The 19,178-nt window shown below is 46.1% G+C and overlaps 1 protein-coding gene across 6 annotated transcripts in view; it reads left to right on the top strand.

The window, feature by feature from the left end:
* The window catches only part of CEP170B (centrosomal protein 170B), a 130,932-nt gene that overhangs the window by 101,044 nt on the left and 10,710 nt on the right, over positions 1 to 19,178 (top strand). For 3 of the 6 annotated variants that reach the window (XM_075330175.1, XM_075330169.1, XM_075330170.1), the window contains 4 exons: positions 1,159 to 1,396; positions 4,676 to 4,835; positions 11,167 to 11,205; positions 17,786 to 17,926. In XM_075330175.1, the coding sequence (XP_075186290.1) occupies positions 1,159 to 1,396; positions 4,676 to 4,835; positions 11,167 to 11,205; positions 17,786 to 17,926 (578 nt within the window). The remainder of the gene's footprint in view (positions 1 to 1,158; positions 1,397 to 4,675; positions 4,836 to 11,166; positions 11,206 to 17,785; positions 17,927 to 19,178) is intronic. The other 3 variants (XM_075330172.1, XM_075330174.1, XM_075330171.1) reach the window with 3 other exon arrangements.

Raw genomic sequence — 19,178 nt, 5'->3', positions numbered from 1 at the left:
TCTGTGTTGTTTTTTTTTCTTCTAAATAAATTAATTTTGTTGTTTCTGATCCAATGAGTTCAATGCATTAACAAGGAAACACTATGTAGTTAGTCTGACCCTGTGGTCAGCATTTTGGAAAGGTAAAAAGGAAGGTGGGTTCCCACCGCTGCTTTCTGCCTTTCATTTAGGCCCCCTTCACCTGTCGGTGATTCCAGTACATTTCACGCAGTTATTATACTTAACGGAATCACGGACATAAGCAGACCCATTAAAATCAATGTGTCTGCATACACATCAGTGGTTTCTCAAGGACCATGTGTCTGTGTGGTGCACACGCGTGTCCATGGGTTCCATACGGAGACAAGTCCATTTTTCTCTGGCAACACTGATGTCACACGGACCACACAGTGGTGTGATCCGTGTGACATGTACCGTAGAAAACACGTGTCTGAAATAAAATGATTTTCTACACTCGCCAGTCTCCAGCACTGCTGTCTTCAGCGCTGCTGTCACTTGCTTCAGGGCCCGCTCATTCCATATTCACTGCACCGCGGACCCGGAAGCAAGTCTGACCACAGCATCGGAGACATCAGCACCATGGACAGGTGAGTAAAACGTTCCTGCTCTCCATGTGCTATCACGGATAGCACACGGAGAACACACATGTGCCGAAATCATGGCATACAGATGGGCCATAGGCACCTTCAACACGTCCGTGAAAAAAAGTGTGTTTTTCACTGACGTGTGAAAGAGGTCTTAAGGTGTAGTTTTATTGTGTATGGAAGTAGGGAAATTTTGCACTGGACTAAAATCTTAAACCAAATGTAATGCAGGCAGAAACACTATCAGTGAGCCATATTCTGTGTTGCCTTCTTCACAGGCTGCATGTTCTGCATCTTATCTTTACATATGTTAAAAAAAAACCTAAAACCCAGAGACGCAGTAATTTTGGTTTTCTTAATTCAAACATGCAACAAAACATCCATGATACACCATCTAATCCAATTTATGATGCAAAACCTTGGAGGTTGAATGTAACAAAATGAGCGTTCTTGCTCTCATGGCAAACAACTTGTATATTGGCCACCATAAATCCTACCAGTCTTACTCACCGGTGTTAGGAAAGTATTGATCTTTTTGACTTTCTCTTTCTCCAAAACCAATTCATATTATAAGCTTCAAGACGGAGACAGCAGGGTTCAGATTATATTTCTACATCTGAGGAAGAATATGGCTCTAATCACAGTACTCCTAAACACAAACGATCCCATACTTCAACAGCCACACAGACTCCTAGGACACATAATGTGTCGGCCCGCCAGCGGCAGAGCACTCTTCAGGATGATGATGACGATGACCAAGAGGTCTACAATACCTTCATGGCCCAGTCAGAAGAAATAGCTGAAATTGCCAGGTAAGTACTTAAAACATAGACTTGGGAAGCCCAATGTTCTTCTAAGACCGGACCTATGGGATCTGTGGAATTGTCTGGTCCAGTGATCTTCGGAGAGGAGCAACAGTTAGGTGACCCAACTTGCTCACTAGATGTAAGAGTCCAGACCTTTGGATTTTAATGGAGATATCTTTGATTTCCAACAGTAGATATTGGGATGTAGATAGATCGGACATGTTGGATTATTACCTGGAGGGGATAAGTTGCTACCAAAAAAAAGTTTTAGTGGCTCATTTCCCTCTTGAGTATTCGACCAATCACTAAGCAAAGGTCTGTTTGCATAATCCATTTTATCTCAGATCTCTAAAAAAAAAAAAAAAAAAAAAAAAAAAAGCCACCAGAAAAAATAGTGCAGCATCAAAAAAGAAATAAGACGCACGGCATCATGGCCAGTAGACTTTATTGGCTATTGCTGGTATTCGTAATGTGACAGATCAGGCATTTTTGTTAGTTTCATTTTTCTACTTCTATGACAGACAGAACAGTTGAATTATTATATACCAACGTGAACACAGAGCTAAGGTCCGCTTACACAATAGATTGATATTGGCTGCACCCGCCGATATCGTCACATTAAGCCAACGGTCTAATGTATACAGGGCCTTCAACTCTTCCACTGACAGATGATGAGGGGTGATAAGGATTCCACATGTAAAATTTTAAACCACTGATCTTTTTGTTCTGTAAGCGATAAGCCACAGCTAGACATGTCTAGCAGCGACTCTCTAAGAGCGCGCATGAGCGATTGACATAGTGAGCGCTATAGTGTATGGGAGAAACAGGCAAGATAATTGCCGGCCAAACGTTTTGCTGTAACCTCGTACATGCGATAGCGATCTACAGTGTATGAGGGGCTTAAGGCAAATGACTAGCTTTTGTACAATTTTTGGTTGGGATTACATAGGAACATGCCACAATTTCAGACCACTTTTAAAGTTGGACTCCTAGATCAGGGGTCTCAAACACGCGGCCCGCGGGCCGCATGCGGCCCCTCAGGGTAGTTCGTGCGGCCCCCAGGCCCGTGCCCCTGTTCACTATCGCGGCAGGTGCAGGAGCCGCAGCCACTGTCTGCACTGTATGTCAGATGAATGTGTTGCTGGTGCTCCGCTCTCGCGCCGGCAATACAATCATCTCACATAAATCACTGACCGTGACACTGCAGCTGCCGCGATAGTGACCGGGGGCACAGGCCTGGGGGCCGCAGGAAGCAGAGATGAGGGAGCGGAGGGAGCGCGGGACAGGTGAGGAGAATGGTTTGTTTGTGTGTGTGTGTGTGTGTGTGTTGGACGTTAACCCCTTAGCGACCTATGACGTACTGGGTACGTTATGGTTCCCTGGTACTTAAGGACCCATGCCGTACCCAGTACGTCATGGCGAAATCGCAGCCCAGGAGGCTGCGATCGCTGCAAATACCTTAGATTCAGGGAGGAGGGGACTTCAGGAGGGGTGGTGTCTCCTCCCCGGACCTACGGAGGCTGTGATTGGCTGAGCGGCGTTCGTCAGCCAATCCCAGCCACTAATGTTTCAGCCATTGAAAATCGCTGAAACATTGAAATCCAGCCAAGATCAGTGCAGCTGTAGCCCTGATCATTGGCTGGAGCTGGGTGACCTGTGTTTCACCCGCCCCCAGCTCTGATTGGAGAGACCGGCCTTGTGACCGATCTCTCCAATCACTGTGGATCTGGGGCCGAAGACCGCCCCCTCAGCTTCACTCCAGCGTCTGTGGTGTGGAAGGTGAGGGGAGCTGCTGACCCATTACTACAGGATGGGGACAAAGTGCGCACATTACTATGAGATGGGGATAAGGCTGGGGACATTACTATAGGATTGGGACATTACAAGGATGGGCACATTACTATTGGATGGGGACATAGTATGGGGACATTACTATAGGATAGGGACTAGGATGGGCACATTACTATAGGATAGGGACTAGGATGGGCACATTACTATAGGATAGGGACTAGGATGGGCACATTACTATAGGATAGGGACTAGGATGGGCACATGACTATAGAATGGGGACAAGGTGGGCACATGACTATAGAATGGGGACAAGGCTGGGGACAAGGATGGGAAACATTACTATAGAATAGGGATAATGCTGGGGACATTACTATAGGGTGGGGACAAGGTTGGCACATTACTAAAGGATGGGCACATTACTATAGAATGGGGACACTATACGATGGGGACATTGCTACAAGGGGACAAGGATGGGGAACATTACTATAAGATGGGGGACAAGGATGGACACATTACTATAGATTGGGGACATTACTATAGGATGGGGACAAGGATGAACACATTATTACAAAATGGGGACAAGGATGGGGAACATTACTTTAGGATGGGGACAAGGATGAGCACATTACTGTGGGATGGGGCACAATACTACAAGGGGACAAGGATGGGCACGTTACAACAATATGGGGAACATTACTAAAAGATGTTGGTCAAAATCTCTATATGGTGCTAATTGTAAGACTATTAGTTACAAGAAAGGGATAAAATGTAAAAAAAAAAAAAAATGTTTATATTTAAACAAAGAATGTGCACGTTTGCTATAATGAACAAGTGAAAATGTTCAAAATCAGTGATCCCAAGGTGTGTAAAAACCAATAAAATATATTATATATGGTACCAATAAAAATGTCACTTTGTCCTGCAAAGAATGCGGCCCCCCAATTTATTTTTTTCCTCTGTGCGGCCCATACACCCAGCCGAGTTTGAGACCCCTGTCCTAGATCATCCCTTTCTGGCAACTTGAGAGTGCAGTGTTATTTGCATATTCAGTGGGCAACTTTCAGATCCGAGCATCAACGTCTAACACATACTGAGTAGAGCCAGCCCTATTACTACTGTTATTGAAATGCAGATCATGCATGATGCCATGACCATCAATGTGCTAATAATGGTTTGTTACTGCAAACCATGTAAAAAATCAACCCTAGTTGAGGCAGAATTCAGACATTTCTGAAACAGGATATCAATATGGAGCATAATGTCTGAACCGGCCACAAGTTTTTTGCCCTCAACTCCACATCCTCATGCAGTTGACTTCAGGTCATGAGATCTGTGGCCAGTGCGGACATTGTGGCCTATTTTTGGAACACATGTCGTAGGCATCTGACTTTCGACCTTAGCACTTAATCTCACATATCGTTCTTTTATTTCTATCTCTTTACATATCTTTATGTTTGCATTATGTGCATATGTTTGTTTTATTTGATGCCACAGATTGAGTCAAACCCTGGTAAACGATGTGGCCAGTTTGGCGAAGGAGATACATGATGTAGCCGGAGATGGGGATTCTCAGAGCTCTTCAGGGACAGGACACAGTACCTCTATAAGTTCAATACCAAACACACCAGCGTCGATCATATCTGCGAGAGAAGAGGTGAGACTTTTCTTACTCAGTATTGTGGTCTGCTATCATTGGGTTAATTCATCACACGTATAAGTTAAAGGTATGGAATTTGGGGAATGTACTCAGGATTTACATATGGGATTCTGCCATAACAGATGCTCTTAGATCACTAAAGTTGTGTTTTACATAGGCCTCTGACTACAGGATCAGAATCTGTGGGTACAAAATGTTGTGAAAAAGGGGGCTACTTGTTTAGTAACATTATGCATCATTTCCCATTTAATAACTGTTTTAAAGGGAACCTGTCAGTAGAAATTTCGCCCAAAACCTAAAAGATTCCCCCTCTGCAGCTCCTGGGCTGCATTCTAGAAAGGTTCCTGTTATTATTGTGCCCCATGTGAGACCAAAATAAAGACTTCATAAAGTGGTACCTTTTTGTATGCAGATTCTGTAAATGTGACACGGGGGCGGGCTGCCTGATGGCCGTTAGTCTGCCTCCTGCCGCTTTAGGCCGTCCCCCATCGCTGATTTCCATAGCTGTGGACGCCGCCCAGTGCTCCACAGGTCCCCGCGCATGCCCAGTGCCTATCTCTCGTGGATGAGCACTGTGCCCAGTGTCACCGCTGGTGACGTGCGCGCAGGCTTTAGATTATGGGCGGTGCTGTGATGTTTATTACCAAGCAACCGCCCATAATCGCGGGACCGCGCTTTCCCCCTCGGCGTCCTTCGTTCTGCGCAAGCGCGGTGCTGCTGACCCCACGTCACCTCCTTCTATCTATTTCCTGCCTCAGGGCAAGATGGGAAGGAGGTGACGTGGGGTCAGCAGCACCGCGCTTGCGCAGAACGAAGGACGCCGAGGGGGAAAGCGCGGTGTAATAAACATCACAGCACCGCCCATAATCTAAAGCCTGCGCGCACGTCACCAGCAGTGACACTGGGCACAGTGCTCATCCACGAGAGATGAGCACTGGGCATGCGCGGGGACCTGTGGAGCACTGGGCGGCGTCCACAGCTATGGAAATCAGCGATGGGGGACGGCCTAAAGCGGCAGGAGGCAGACTAACGGCCATCAGGCAGCCCGCCCCCGTGTCACATTTACAGAATCTGCATACAAAAAGGTACCACTTTATAAAGTCTTTATTTTGGTCTCACATGGGGCACAATAATAACAGGGACCTTTCTAGAATGCAGCCCAGGAGCTGCAGAGGGGGAATCTTTTAGGTTTTGGGCGAAATTTCTGCTGACAGGTTCCCTTTAAAACTGGTTTAAAAAATAAAGGTAAATGATCTTTACATTGTAGTTTATATACCTTACTAATATAGTTGCATAACCCAGGTTCCTTGTACCCCACACTAACAGCTCCATTCTGGGTCCCAGTCACCACTCATTCAATCTAGTTCTTGCCACAGGACAGCGTTTCATGTCCGCACGTGACTGGGACAGTGTGAAGGTAGCTAGATGACTACTTATTTGGACAGCAAAGTCATCCTCTGTGGTTTCCAGGGAATGGTGGCAAGCTACAAGTCTATGTGGCTGGTTGTCAAAAGGCCCAGTGCAAGGCATGAGCCCTCTTCACCCGAGATCTATGCATGAAAGAAGTTGAGAGATTGTGTATGGATTGGCTCACATGCTGAGCCTACACTAGAGCCAGCAGGTGCCAGGTGCTCGAATTGCAGCAATGTTATCCCCTTAAATGCCATGGTTACTGTTACCCATGATATCTAAGTGGTTAGATGTGGGAGCCACTGTAACGTAATTTGGCACTAGTCGTGAAGGAGGTTTGCCTCTTCTGCACCACAACACGCTATATGAAAAAGGGGTACTGGCTTGGTGTGTGGACTTGTACCAAGGAGACGATATGCAGGCTGCATGTTGAAGTTTACTCAGGCTGGCAAGGACCAGGTGTTAGCCAGATAATCTAGAGAGGCCACCCATTCTTTAAAAGCGTTTCTTTATTTAACAGCAATTTGGTAACAACTACCAAAATGTACATAAGATAGCGGGCACATGTCTTCTCTTATTTTCCACTAACACAGGACACCTTTATATACAGCCTCTTTACTTCTTCCACTTCTGTTCCAACCACCACTCGTCTCACTTGTTTAACTACAACCCAGCCTGGCACTACAGTACAGTCCAGAAAGGTCGTATTTTCCTCCCACGATTCTGTGTCCTCTCTCTCTTCAAGGGAATAAATTTTCAGTATGGCTGAACCTATCTTGCTGACAGTTGGGGAACTGCTTCTCAGGACACTCGCTTTGTCTCATGTTTTACTTCATACTGGCCTGTTAACTTAAAGATTTGTAAACTGAGGGCTGTTCTGCTAGGCGTCCTTCTATTTTGATCAGTCTTCGCTCAGTCACCTTGTCCCTCGGTCAGTAATCTGACCCATCTCCACCAGATGACTCTATCCCTTGTCTACTCTATCTCTAGAATTTTGCTATCCTCGGTCTCGAACGTCTTTCCCTCCAGGGACACCCACGTCATGTAGTTTTCAACTAGCTAGACCATAGGTCTGCTTCTGTTTCAGGCTGAGCCCTCTCTGAAAGTCTTATAGGAAAATGTTCTCTGTCCCATCTCCACCAGATAACTCTGTCTCTTGGTTATTCTCTCTCTTTCTCTCTAAGATCTTGCTATCCTTGCTCTCAAACGTCTCTCCCTCCAGGGACACACAATGTCATGTGGATTTCTACTAACTAGACCTTAGGTCTGTTTCTGTTTCAGGCTGAGTCCTTATCTAAAGGTCTTATAGGAAACTGTTCTCTGACCCGTCTTCACCAGATGACTCTGTCCCTTGGTTACTCTCTCTCTAGGATCTCTCTATCCTCGGTCTCTAACTTCTCTTGCTCCAGGGACACCCACGTCATGTGGCATTCTGCAAACTAAACCTTAAATCTTCTTCTGTTTCAGGCTGAGCCTTATCTGACAGTCTCACAGGAAACAGTCCTCTATCCCTGCACTCAAGCCCATCCCACTATGGGCTAGTCCCAAAGCTCAACTCTGTCTTGCCCTATTGTCTGGCATATCATTTTTAATATCACAATTCACATTGCGTATTACCAACACCATGACACATGACATAATACATACTACACTTTACATATAACAACATTTAACATTACTGATGTCTTCCAGGGGTAACGTAGTCCATCTCCTTACACCTACACAATGCGTTCGCAGAAGCCCAATGAATTGTTTATTGGCAGCTTGGAGCCCAGGAATGAGTCTTCAGGCTGGGCTCTTCAGTCCGGACTTTCGGTATAGAGCCCTTAGAATTCTAGCCAGCCCCATTCTCAGATATATAGATAAGGTAGGAGGCTGGTGTAGCTAATAAAGTGTGCTAGCCCGTAAACCAGCCCACACATGTTGGCATTGGAAATGTCATGTGTAGAAAATCCAGGACTGGTAGTGAGTTGGCTTAACTTGAGATGGAGCAGCTAACGTTCCCATATCTATAGTAAAAAGTTAATTAACATACTATTCAAAGATCTTGGTAGGGTTAATGTAGGCAAGAAAAAAGGATCTTGCTGTTGGAAAATAATTTGGAAACAAAGGTTAGAAAATGCTATATAACATTACAATTTTATACATCTAGAAATTGTATTTAGAATATATGAACGCACCAATTATGCTGATGACTCTCCTCTCCTCTGTTGCCCCATTCCGCCATAAAAAGTAGTTATTGCTTAGTATATTGTATATACAGAGAGTAACTACTGCTATGATTTGTCATTCTTGGAGGACTGGCACATATGAAAGGTTTTCTTGAATCATGATGGTGGTCGCCCCTTTCTTCATAGTAGCTGTAAGAGTGCAGGATGCCCAAACTCTTGTTTGGTAGGGGCACTTTGCTGTCTCCTTTTTACTTTTGTGTCTAAATATGCCTAAAACCATATATGTACCAATGAGACATGCCAAAGGGTGGCTTATTGCTAACTAGCTGACATAGCTGAAATTCCTGTATAATCCGAGCGGGGGCTTGGGCTCAGAAACTCTAATTATCGCCTCTTGCCAGGCTGTGATCACTAATGAAGTTAATAAGAATTGAGTTCAGCCATTTCATAAAAGAAAATGAATGGGAAAAAATGTTAAATACTTTCCCATAGTAAAAAGTAACTTGCCTGGAGACAAGTCATGGGTACACAGTGGTGCCGTTCATGCACGCTGGAATTATAGCTTTATAGCTCACCTTTCCCGTGTGCCGACAACACCCGGCATGTAATGGCTATTTTAATTCTGTGTTTTGTCTTTAGTAAAACCACAAAAGCCACGTGACATGCGAGGCTTACCATTGCAGACTAAGATGCAAATCATAGATTTTGTTTAAAGGGCCTGTAAAATGAATTAAGCATTGTGTAAAAATGTATTTACATCCAAGCAATGGCTTTCATTATCCTGCAATTATCTCCTCTTTTTGCTTATTTATGGCTCTTTTACTTTTTAATGTCACATAAAGGCTCATGCAACTGCAAGGCCATCTCAACTGACCCTGTGTGCCACCAATAATACCTTCATGGGGCTCCATATTGTTTAGAAAGAACACTGTTATTGGGGAACACCATTGTTTTTCATGGTTTATCTTATTAATCTATGGGAATTAAGCATTATGTTCTTCTATAGAAGATGGGCACATGGAGGAACAGTATTGATGCAGATTATGGACATAATATATGGCCATATACAACCATGGCGGGATGCATTAGGCTTGGTTCGCTTTCACACACCCAAAATATCCTGACTTCCCGATTCATTTCTACTGAACAGGACATAGATTATCAAAGAATCCTATCTAATGGTATCCATACACATTGGAGGGGTTTTCCGGTTTCGTAAAACTCCTCTTTTCCTGCTGCAGTTAGTTTGGAAAACACAAATCTCTACCATTGCCCGGTGTCTGTTGTCATCAACAGTGCTGCAACCAGTTGCTGAGCTCTGCCTGAGTTGATGGTACAGGTTTGGCTTCAACACTGTTAACGTGACCTCAATGCTGTAGGCCATAACCAAGCCTGGACGCAGTGGTGGAGACTCAAGTAAACAAAAAAAAACTGCAGCTGCGAGACAGGGGGTTTTCCACTTTTTAGGGTCTTCATATCTATTCAAAAATTAGATCAGTTGTGCGAACTCACCATTTTTGAAGGGCTCGAATGAGCATCTAATGCCATTTTGGGGCATCTCGACTGTTTGCCTACAAATTATATATGGGGACAGAAGGATCGGGTAGCTGGAGTTCCGTTGCCTGATCCTCTTGGGAAGGGGGGACCGTTCCTATGCTCTGTGGCAGCGTTTGTCTCATTGAGAGTACGGGAATGCTCTTAGTCATTACCATGTGTGGGAGAGGTATCTGGAAGCCAGATGATAGTTGGACCATTAGCTATCTAATATGTATTATCAGCTTTGGGTGAATGTTGGTTGAAATGGCTGATATATACGAAGGTGTCCCAACCTTTGAATTCTAACATCCCTGGTTCTCAAGATAGATTAGCCATCACCAGATCATTTTGGCAATGGCTTACTCCACCTCTCTACGAAGAACACCCTTGGCCAGCCATTCTTGTTTGTCAGGTGGCCTGGAGGAATAGCTGGCAGCCATGTTTAGCTGACAACCATCTAAAGTAATGACTATCATGATTCTGGTTCAGTAGAACAGGGCAAGACTTAGATATCGTAACTATATTATGGACACGGAAGTGTGTGCCAAAGTAAAATTGGCTAAACAGCACATATAATATACATACATCACAAGTAGCATTGCTTGGAAATTAAGCTCACTAAGCTGCAGTGACTTTCCTATAAATTTGTGACTCTCTTATACAGTTGTGACTCTCCTATACAGTTGACTCTCCTGTACAGTTGTGACTCTCTCCTGTACAGTTGTGACTCTCTCCTGTACAGTTGTGACTCTCTCCTGTACAGTTGTGACGCTCTCCTGTACCGTCGTGACGCTCTCCTGTACCGTCGTGACGCTCTCCTGTACCGTCGTGACGCTCTCCTGTACCGTCGTGACGCTCTCCTGTACCGTCGTGACGCTCTCCTGTACCGTCGTGACGCTCTTGTACCGTCGAGACGCTCTTGTACCGTCGAGACGCTCTTGTACCGTCGAGACGCTCCTGTATAATTTTGACATTTCTTTATTTGTGACTTCTATATACCTATACAAGCCTTGGATGGTAACTTTGATATCCCATGTCATAATGCAATGTTTATAGCCAACCCTGACAGAGGGACCTCAATCAATTATCAGCAGTGGTGTAACTTGTAGGGAAACAAAAAATCATTTGAATAAAGAATTGACCATTTTCATTGCAATTTTTTATTTTGTTTTACATTTATGATTTTATCTGTTTTTCTTTCTTTAACACAGATTCTTAAACGAACCTCACAAAGGCCATACCCATCACAGGTGCATGACTTTATTTATTTATTTTTTTTTCATTTATTTTCCTTTGTTTATAGAATTTATTTTTCCCATTGTTATTGTTAAGGATCATATATTAATCAGCTTAAAAAAATATTATGCAGATTTGTATTTATAGTTGGAATTGGCAACCAATCTATTGCACAAAAATGATACTGCCAAGAAGCGTGGCAGTGTACAACCCTCAACTAATGAGGTTAACAAGTGCTCTTTCCAGGGCTGTGTAATATCAGACGCAACCCATGGAAGGCGCGGCGTTGTTTCTGGAAAATGCGCACTCTTTTTATCCTAGTAAGTGATATTTTAGGTTGCTTTGTTTCAAAAAATTGCATAACGATAATAATCTAAACAATTGTTCAAAAGAACCCAGTCATCGGCCCATATAAACATGGCAGTGATTTGGCCAAAAACTAGTAAAATGCTTGTTCATCATCTGTTATATGGGACTTCTGGTGTAAACAGGGGATGTGCTGTTGATTACATTAATGACCACTTATCTAATATAGGGTTTGTCCACTACTCCTAAACACATTCTAAACGGCAGAAGATGGCCGGAATATCTTTATTCATATACAAAACTTGGGATGCTCCTCTGTGGTCTGCAATGTCTCCCACTGTCTCCTGGCTTCTATTGGGAGGGGGTGGGCATCCCGCCACCAGTCCTGCCAACTGGCAGCTTTGATCGGCTGCAGCCTTCATATTACACTCAAGCTGGAAGAGAAATTACTTCTTCTGGCTTGGAAAGAATGTAAAGGCTGCTGCCGATCAGCTGCTGCTTATTGACGCCAGCGGTCAAGTGACACAACCGATGCCGAAAGAAGCCAGGAGACCAGCGTTGAGCACAGAGAATCAGCACCAAGCCGGTAGGTGAGTTTTGTTTTGTTTCTATCCACCTCAGCCCATTTCAAATGTGTTTTAAAGAAGCGGACAAACCTTTTAAACGAGTGCTGATCGACTTGTTATATCAATGACCAGCTCTCCTTATCAGCAGAAATCTGTCCATGCCAATCTGAAGGATGTTTGGATGTTTCCATCTGCTCCTTCATTCTACTGATTCATAAATGACCCTTAGGCCAGCACTTGTGATGAGGGAATACTAAATATTCGGGTTTGGATTATGCTATCCGAATACAGAGTACCAATTCCAGTATTCATTGCAAATAACTGTCATGGGTGTGTCACGGGTGACAGACAGTCATGCAGTTTCTGGCCATAGAAGGTCACAGCGTTTGGCTGCACAGAATGCTCCCTGACTTTCCAATTGTTCCTGCTGTCAGTATTCATTGGTATAGGTAGCTTTCAACTGGATTCATCTCTTCACCTTTTGGACCCAGCAGGATCTCGCCTTCTATACAGCTTCTGATCATCAGCATTATCTTGGTGCTTAAATACCACTTCCTTCCTTGGACTGGTGCTGGTGATATTTTCAGTTCATTCAATCCTTGGTTTCAAGCAGGTGGCTTGTACTTCTTTGTGGTATCGTTGCAGAAAACTTTGCTGAACTTCTACATGTGTCATCTGTGGATAAGTAGTTCATGCTTTTCCCCCTATGAGTCCTCCTTGTGTCTTCTATAGTGTTTAGCGAGGTTGACGAAGAGCTCATCCCAGCCGTTCCCTGTTCAGGGCCCAGCACTATGGATTCCTAGGGTCAGGTATCCGGCTTGGCGCATAGGTGCAGAACCTATCTAGGGTGGTGAAGGACCCCAGGGATCAGCAGTAGGTTTGGTCAGGGGTCACCATCTTCCCTTTCCCTAGACACAGGGTTTACATTCCCTTTCGCCATTCACTTAGTACTTTCCTGTACCTAACGTGACACTAACCTAATGCAAGTCAATGAGGAACCCAAGCATTTTTGTGGGAAATCTTCATATAAAATGCTCGGGTTCTCCTTTGACTTGCATTAGGTTCGTCATTTGTCACGAATACTGAAAGAAGTATTCGGTATTTGGAAAGCATAATCCAAACCCAAACGTTTAGTATTCGCTCATCACTAGCCAGCCTACATTTGGGCTTTCAAACCCATTACACCTCAGTCCTGATTTTTATTGTAGGGTGATTTACGCTTATAAGGCTAGTTTCACACTTGCGTTCAGCGCATTCCGTCACTATGGAGACTAGCGCAGTCCGTTAACGGACCGCGCTATTCTCCATAGAGTTGTATGGATGACGCACTGTAACGCAAGTGTCTGCATTGCATCCGCTGGACGACGCAGCGGCGTTATTTTGACGCTGCGTCTAGCGGATTGAACGCAGCATGTAACGTTTTTTGGAGCGTTAAAATAGCGCACCATGACGGATTCCTTTGGAATCCGCCACGGTGTCTAATGATTGTCTATGGTGGCGGTTTCCGCCGCTATGCGCTAAGCGGCGGAATCCGCTGACGGATTTCGTCACGTTCTAGTGCACATGCTCAGCATGTCCAGCAGAACGATCGAAATCGTTTAAAATCACTCCTGGTCTCTGTCCCCCCTCTCCCTCCTCTCTCATACTCACCGATCCCCGGCGCGACGCTGCACAGCAGTCACACTGCTCCGGCGGCTTTTCCTCTTTTGAAAAAGCCGGCCGCCCATTATTCAATCTCGTATTCCCTGCTTTCCCCGCCCACCGGCGCCTATGATTGGTTGCAGCCAGACCCGCCCCCACGCTGACTGACAGCTGTCTCACTGCAACCAATCACAGCCGCCGGTGGACATGTCTATATCGTGCAGTACAATAAATAAATAAATAATTAAAAAAACCGGCATGCGGTCCCCCCCAATTTTAATACCAGCCAGATAAAGCCATACGGCTGAAGGCTGGTATTCTCAGGATGGGGAGCCCCACATTATGGGGAGCCCCCCAGCCTAACAATATCAGCCAGCAGCCGCCCAGAATAGTCGCATCCATTAGATGCGACAGTTCTGGGACTGTACCCGGCTCTTCCCGATTTGCCCTGGTGCGTTGGCAAATCGTGGTAATAAGGAGTTATTGGCAGCCCATAGCTGCCAATAAGTCCTAGATTAGTCATGTCAGGCGTCTCCCCAAGATACCCTCCATGATTAATCTGTAAGTTAAAGAAAATAAACACACACACCTTTATTTGGAATAAAAGACAAAAAACACACCCTCTTTTACCACTTTATTAAAATCCCCAAATACCCCTCCAGGTCCGACGTAATCCAGAGGTCCCGCAACACATCCAGCTCTGCTACATGAAGCTGACAGGAGTGGCAGTAGAACACCGCTGCTCCTGTGAGCTCCACGCAGCCACTGAAGTGAATGGTGCTGTCAGCGGGGACGTCACTGAGGTAATGCCGGTGTGTGTGTGTGTGCGGTGATGATGGGTGCGGTAGTGTCGGGATGTGTGCAGGAATGATGAGGGCTGTAGTGTCGGGATGTGTGCGGGGATGTCTGGCTGTGTGTGGTGATGTGTGCGGGGATGCCGGGCTGTGTGCGGGGATGCCGGGCTGTGTGCGGGGATGTCGGGCTGTGTGCGGGGGTGTGTGCGGGGATGCCGGGCTGTGTGCGGTGATGTGTGCGGGGCTGTCGGGCTGTGTGCGGGGCTGTCGGGCTGTGTGCGGGGCTGTCGGGCTGTGTGCGGGGCTGTCGGGCTGTGTGCGGGGCTGTCGGGCTGTGTGCGGGGCTGTCGGGCTGTGTGCGGGGCTGTCGGGCTGTGTGCGGGGATGTCGGGCTGTGTGCGGGGCTGTCGGGCTGTGTGCGGGGCTGTCGGGCTGTGTGCGGGGATGTCGGGCTGTGTGCGGGGATGTCGGGGCTGTGTGCGGGGATGTCGGGGCTGTGTGCGGGGATGTCGGGGCTGTGCGCGGGGATGTCGGGGCTGTGCGCGGGGATGTCGGGGCTGTGCGCGGGGATGTCGGGGCTGTGCGCGGGGATGTCGGGGCTGTGCGCGGGGATGTCGGGGCTGTGCGCGGGGATGTCGGGGCTGTGCGCGGGGATGTCGGGGCTGTGCGCGGGGATGTCGGGGCTGTGCGCGGGGATGTCGGGGCTGTGCGCGGGGATGTCGGGGCTGTGCGCGGGGATGTCGGGGCTGTGCGCGGGGATGTCGGGGCTGTGCGCGGGGATGTCGGGGCTGTGCGCGGGGATGTCGGGGCTGTGCGCGGGGATGTCGGGGCTGTGCGCGGGGATGTCGGGGCTGTGCGCGGGGATGTCTGCGGGGATGTCGGGCTGTGTGCAGGTGTGTGTGCGGGGATGTCGGGCTGTGTGCAGGTGTGTGTGCGGGGATGTCGGGGCTGTGCGCGGGGATGTCGGGGCTGTGCGCGGGGATGTCGGGGCTGTGCGCGGGGATGTCGGGGCTGTGCGCGGGGATGTCGGGGCTGTGCGCGGGGATGTCGGGGCTGTGCGCGGGGATGTCGGGGCTGTGCGCGGGGATGTCGGGGCTGTGCGCGGGGATGTCGGGCTGTGTGCGCGGGGATGTCGGGCTGTGTGCGCGGGGATGTCGGGCTGTGTGCGCGGGGATGTCTGCGGGGATGTCGGGCTGTGTGCAGGTGTGTGTGCGGGGATGTCGGGCTGTGTGCAGGTGTGTGTGCGGGGATGGCGGGCTGTGTGCAGGTGTGTGTGCGGGGATGGCGGGCTGTGTGCGGGGATGGCGGGCTGTGTGCGGGGATGGCGGGCTGTGTGCGGGGATGGCGGGCTGTGTGCGGGGATGCCGGGCTGTGTGCGGGGATGCCGGGCTGTGTGCGGGGATGGCGGGCTGTGTGCGGGGATGATGGGTGCGCTCTCTCTCGGCCCAAAGAAAACTTAACGCAATGCGTTATTTCACTGGAATCCGTAGCCTTTATTATCACACTTTTTGCAAGGCATCCGTCACATGCGTTACACAACGCAGTGTGACGGATGTCGTTCAACGCAAGTGTGAAACTAGCCTAAAATGTTCAAACGTTCTACTTGTCCTCTGGAGCCTTTGGAGAGCTCAACGATTCCTTCCCATCATGTCAAAAGTGGAACAGACGTTATTAAAAAAACCAGTGTACAAAGACCCCATTAGTCAATTTTAAGGAATTCCAGGCGTCGCCCTTTTCTGGGTCACCGGTCAGAAATATGGATGTAGCAAAACTTGGTTTACCATCTTACTATTTGTATTATGAAAATTTTACGTTATTATATCATTTACGATTGGTGTCGTAGGTAAAGACAAAGGCCTCACTTTTCATTTGCGCCTGATTCTTCTTTTAATTTGCTAGCTTTTTTAATTCTATATATTATATGTGCTCATCTGTTTGTTTTTTATATATTCATTATTGTGAATGTGGTTTTTGTTTTTAAGCTGCTTTCTGCTGATTCATCATTTGCGACTTTTTGATAAGTTCCTTCCACTCCCTCCGCAGTGATTTTATATATGCCAGTTATTTTGCTACAATTTTTGCACCATTTTCCAGAATGTTACTTATTGTATTAAAAAGTTGGAAAAAATAACCTTAAAGGGAATCTGTCAACAGATTTGGTGACTATAAGCTGTGGCCACCACCATTCTAGAATACTGTATATAAGAGCCCAGGTCACTCTGTATAACGTATAAAACACTTTTATTATACTCAACAAGGAGGCGGTTTAGTCCGATGGGTGTTGCTGCTGTCTGGTCCGGCACCTTCCTCTCCCCGGTCCAGCGCCCCCTCTCTCCGGTCCGGCGCCTCCTCTCTGCTGCGATCTCCGTCCTCCTTCTACCCAGCCCATTATGGATGACATGTCCTACGACATCCACACAGGCTGATATTGCACTCCTGCGCAAGCGCACTTTGGTCTCCCCTGCTCAGGGCAGATCAAAGTACTGTAATGCGTAGGCGCAAGGAAAGGTTAAAGACTGCCCGTGCATGCGCACTACAATACTTTGAGCTGCCCTGAGCAAGGCAGATCAAAGTGCACCTGCGCAGGACCGCAATGCTGGCCTGTGGGATGACGTAGGACACGTCATGCACACTGACCTCAGAAGGAGGAGGACAACGATTGCCAAAGAGAGGAGGCGCCGGACTGGAAAGCAGCGACAGCCATTGGACCAGACCGCCCCTTAGATGAGTATAATAAGTGTTTTTTTTTAAATTCTACAGAGCGGCCTGGGCTCTTATATACAGTATTCTGGAATACTGTATAGAAGAGCCTACTGGTGGTGGCCGCAGCTTAGTCTCCAAATCTGGTGACAGGTTCCCTTTAAGGGCAAAAAAAAGACTGTATTTGACTTTGCACAAAATTCATGTACTGTGTTGCCATTTTGAAGAACTAATACCGCAAGCCCCCCAAAAAGTGACTTAAAAAAGTGCAAATGATAAATCAAGCCAATAGTTCATTCCTTCCATTGATTCCTTTTGCACATTCAAGATGGGGAGAGGAGTACTTGTATAACTTTTTTTAGTCAGAACCATCTAAACATTTAAAATAATTTTGATAATATTATAAGAGATGCTATAAATTTGGGACCACAATGAGGATGGTGTATATACAAGAATCTGATAACGAGATTCTTGGCTTCTAAGACTATAAACTCATATTCTAATGATTTAGATTAGATGACAATTACATTTTGGTAATTACATTGTACAGTTCTTCATATTTTTCTATATTATTTTTTTTTTTATAGTTGGTTCATCATATACCAGAGGCAAGTCTCAATTATCAGAAAGTTCCACCAGGCTCAATTGGATTGAAAGACTTTGACCAAAATATGAATGATAATCGTGATGATGATCCAATAAGGAGAAGGGCTAGAAACCGAGAGGAGGTAATTATGCTACTTTCTATATATGGGCCTTTCATGGCACAAAAATGAAGAAAAAAAAAACCATGAGTAATTTCTATTTTTTTTTTCTCTCCAAAAGACTTGGATCCTTCTGTATTATCTGTGTGCAATGATCCATTCTACAGGGCTCGGCCATTTGGCTGAGATGCCAATATGTTGTGGATCAGATCACTGCACACGTACAATGGGAGGAAATGCAAATCAATGGAGAGGAAATAAAAAGCACGTTACAAAACTTGAGTCCTGCTGTTTTATCCAACTTTTGAAAAGTCCCAAAAATATAATTATCATTGTTCCATTTATGTCATGATTATCATTACGATCCTTCCCCTTGTGTAAATGTTTACTTTTTATGTAACATATGGGTCGAAAATGCATAGAAATCGATTTATATAAGGATTTTTGGTACTCACCGTAAAATTGCTCGTACCTTTCATTGGGGGAATTTGGAAATACAGGTTAATATGCTGCCACCTGGAGGCTGACAATAAGATTGCATCTTAGAAAAAAAGCTCACTTCTTCCCACCAGACTATACCTGGGCAACAGACACCCAGTTATTCAGTAAGTGAAAAAGCAGTAGGAAGGGTAAAAACCAGAGTGCCCTCAAATGAGGGAGGGTTCTGTGCCCCCCAATGAAAGCTACAAGAAAGATTTTATGGTGAGTACCAAAAATATTTATTTCTCAGGCGCTTCATTTGGGGACAGGGGAACCATGTCTTAAAGTAATCCCTGGGGTGGGAAAACGAACACCAGTACCGCAGAAGGAAGAATAGCCATTCCTCAGATTACTACTGTGAGGCTGGCAATCCTCACCTCTCATGTCAATCTGTGAGACAGTGGAGTCAAGAAGTCCGGGATCAAATAGCAAGAGTGTATGTCAAAGGCAGAAGGGCAAGAAGAGCAAAAGAGTAAATAGGTCACAGTTCATGGTCAATGATAGACACAAAGGAGCTGGGTAATAGAATAGTCAAAGGAAAGGCCAGGCAGCAAAAGATCAGAACAGGCACATACCGTACTCCAAAGAGCAAAGCTACGACTGACAATGGCCTGACCATTAAATACAAAAAAAGACAGTTTGCACTCTGAAATGCTAAAGTATGAAAATCATGATTGTGTGAATATAGATCTGCATTACTGCTAAGGGAAATCTAAGAAAAATGTATAGATCTATCATACATTAGATTTCCCTTAGCAGTAATGCAGGTCTATATTCACACAATCATGATTTTCAT

The sequence above is a fragment of the Anomaloglossus baeobatrachus genome, chromosome 12 (assembly GCF_048569485.1).
Source record: "Anomaloglossus baeobatrachus isolate aAnoBae1 chromosome 12, aAnoBae1.hap1, whole genome shotgun sequence".
Taxonomy (NCBI): Eukaryota; Metazoa; Chordata; class Amphibia; order Anura; family Aromobatidae; genus Anomaloglossus; species Anomaloglossus baeobatrachus.
This window is presented reverse-complemented; position numbering and strand designations above follow the sequence as displayed.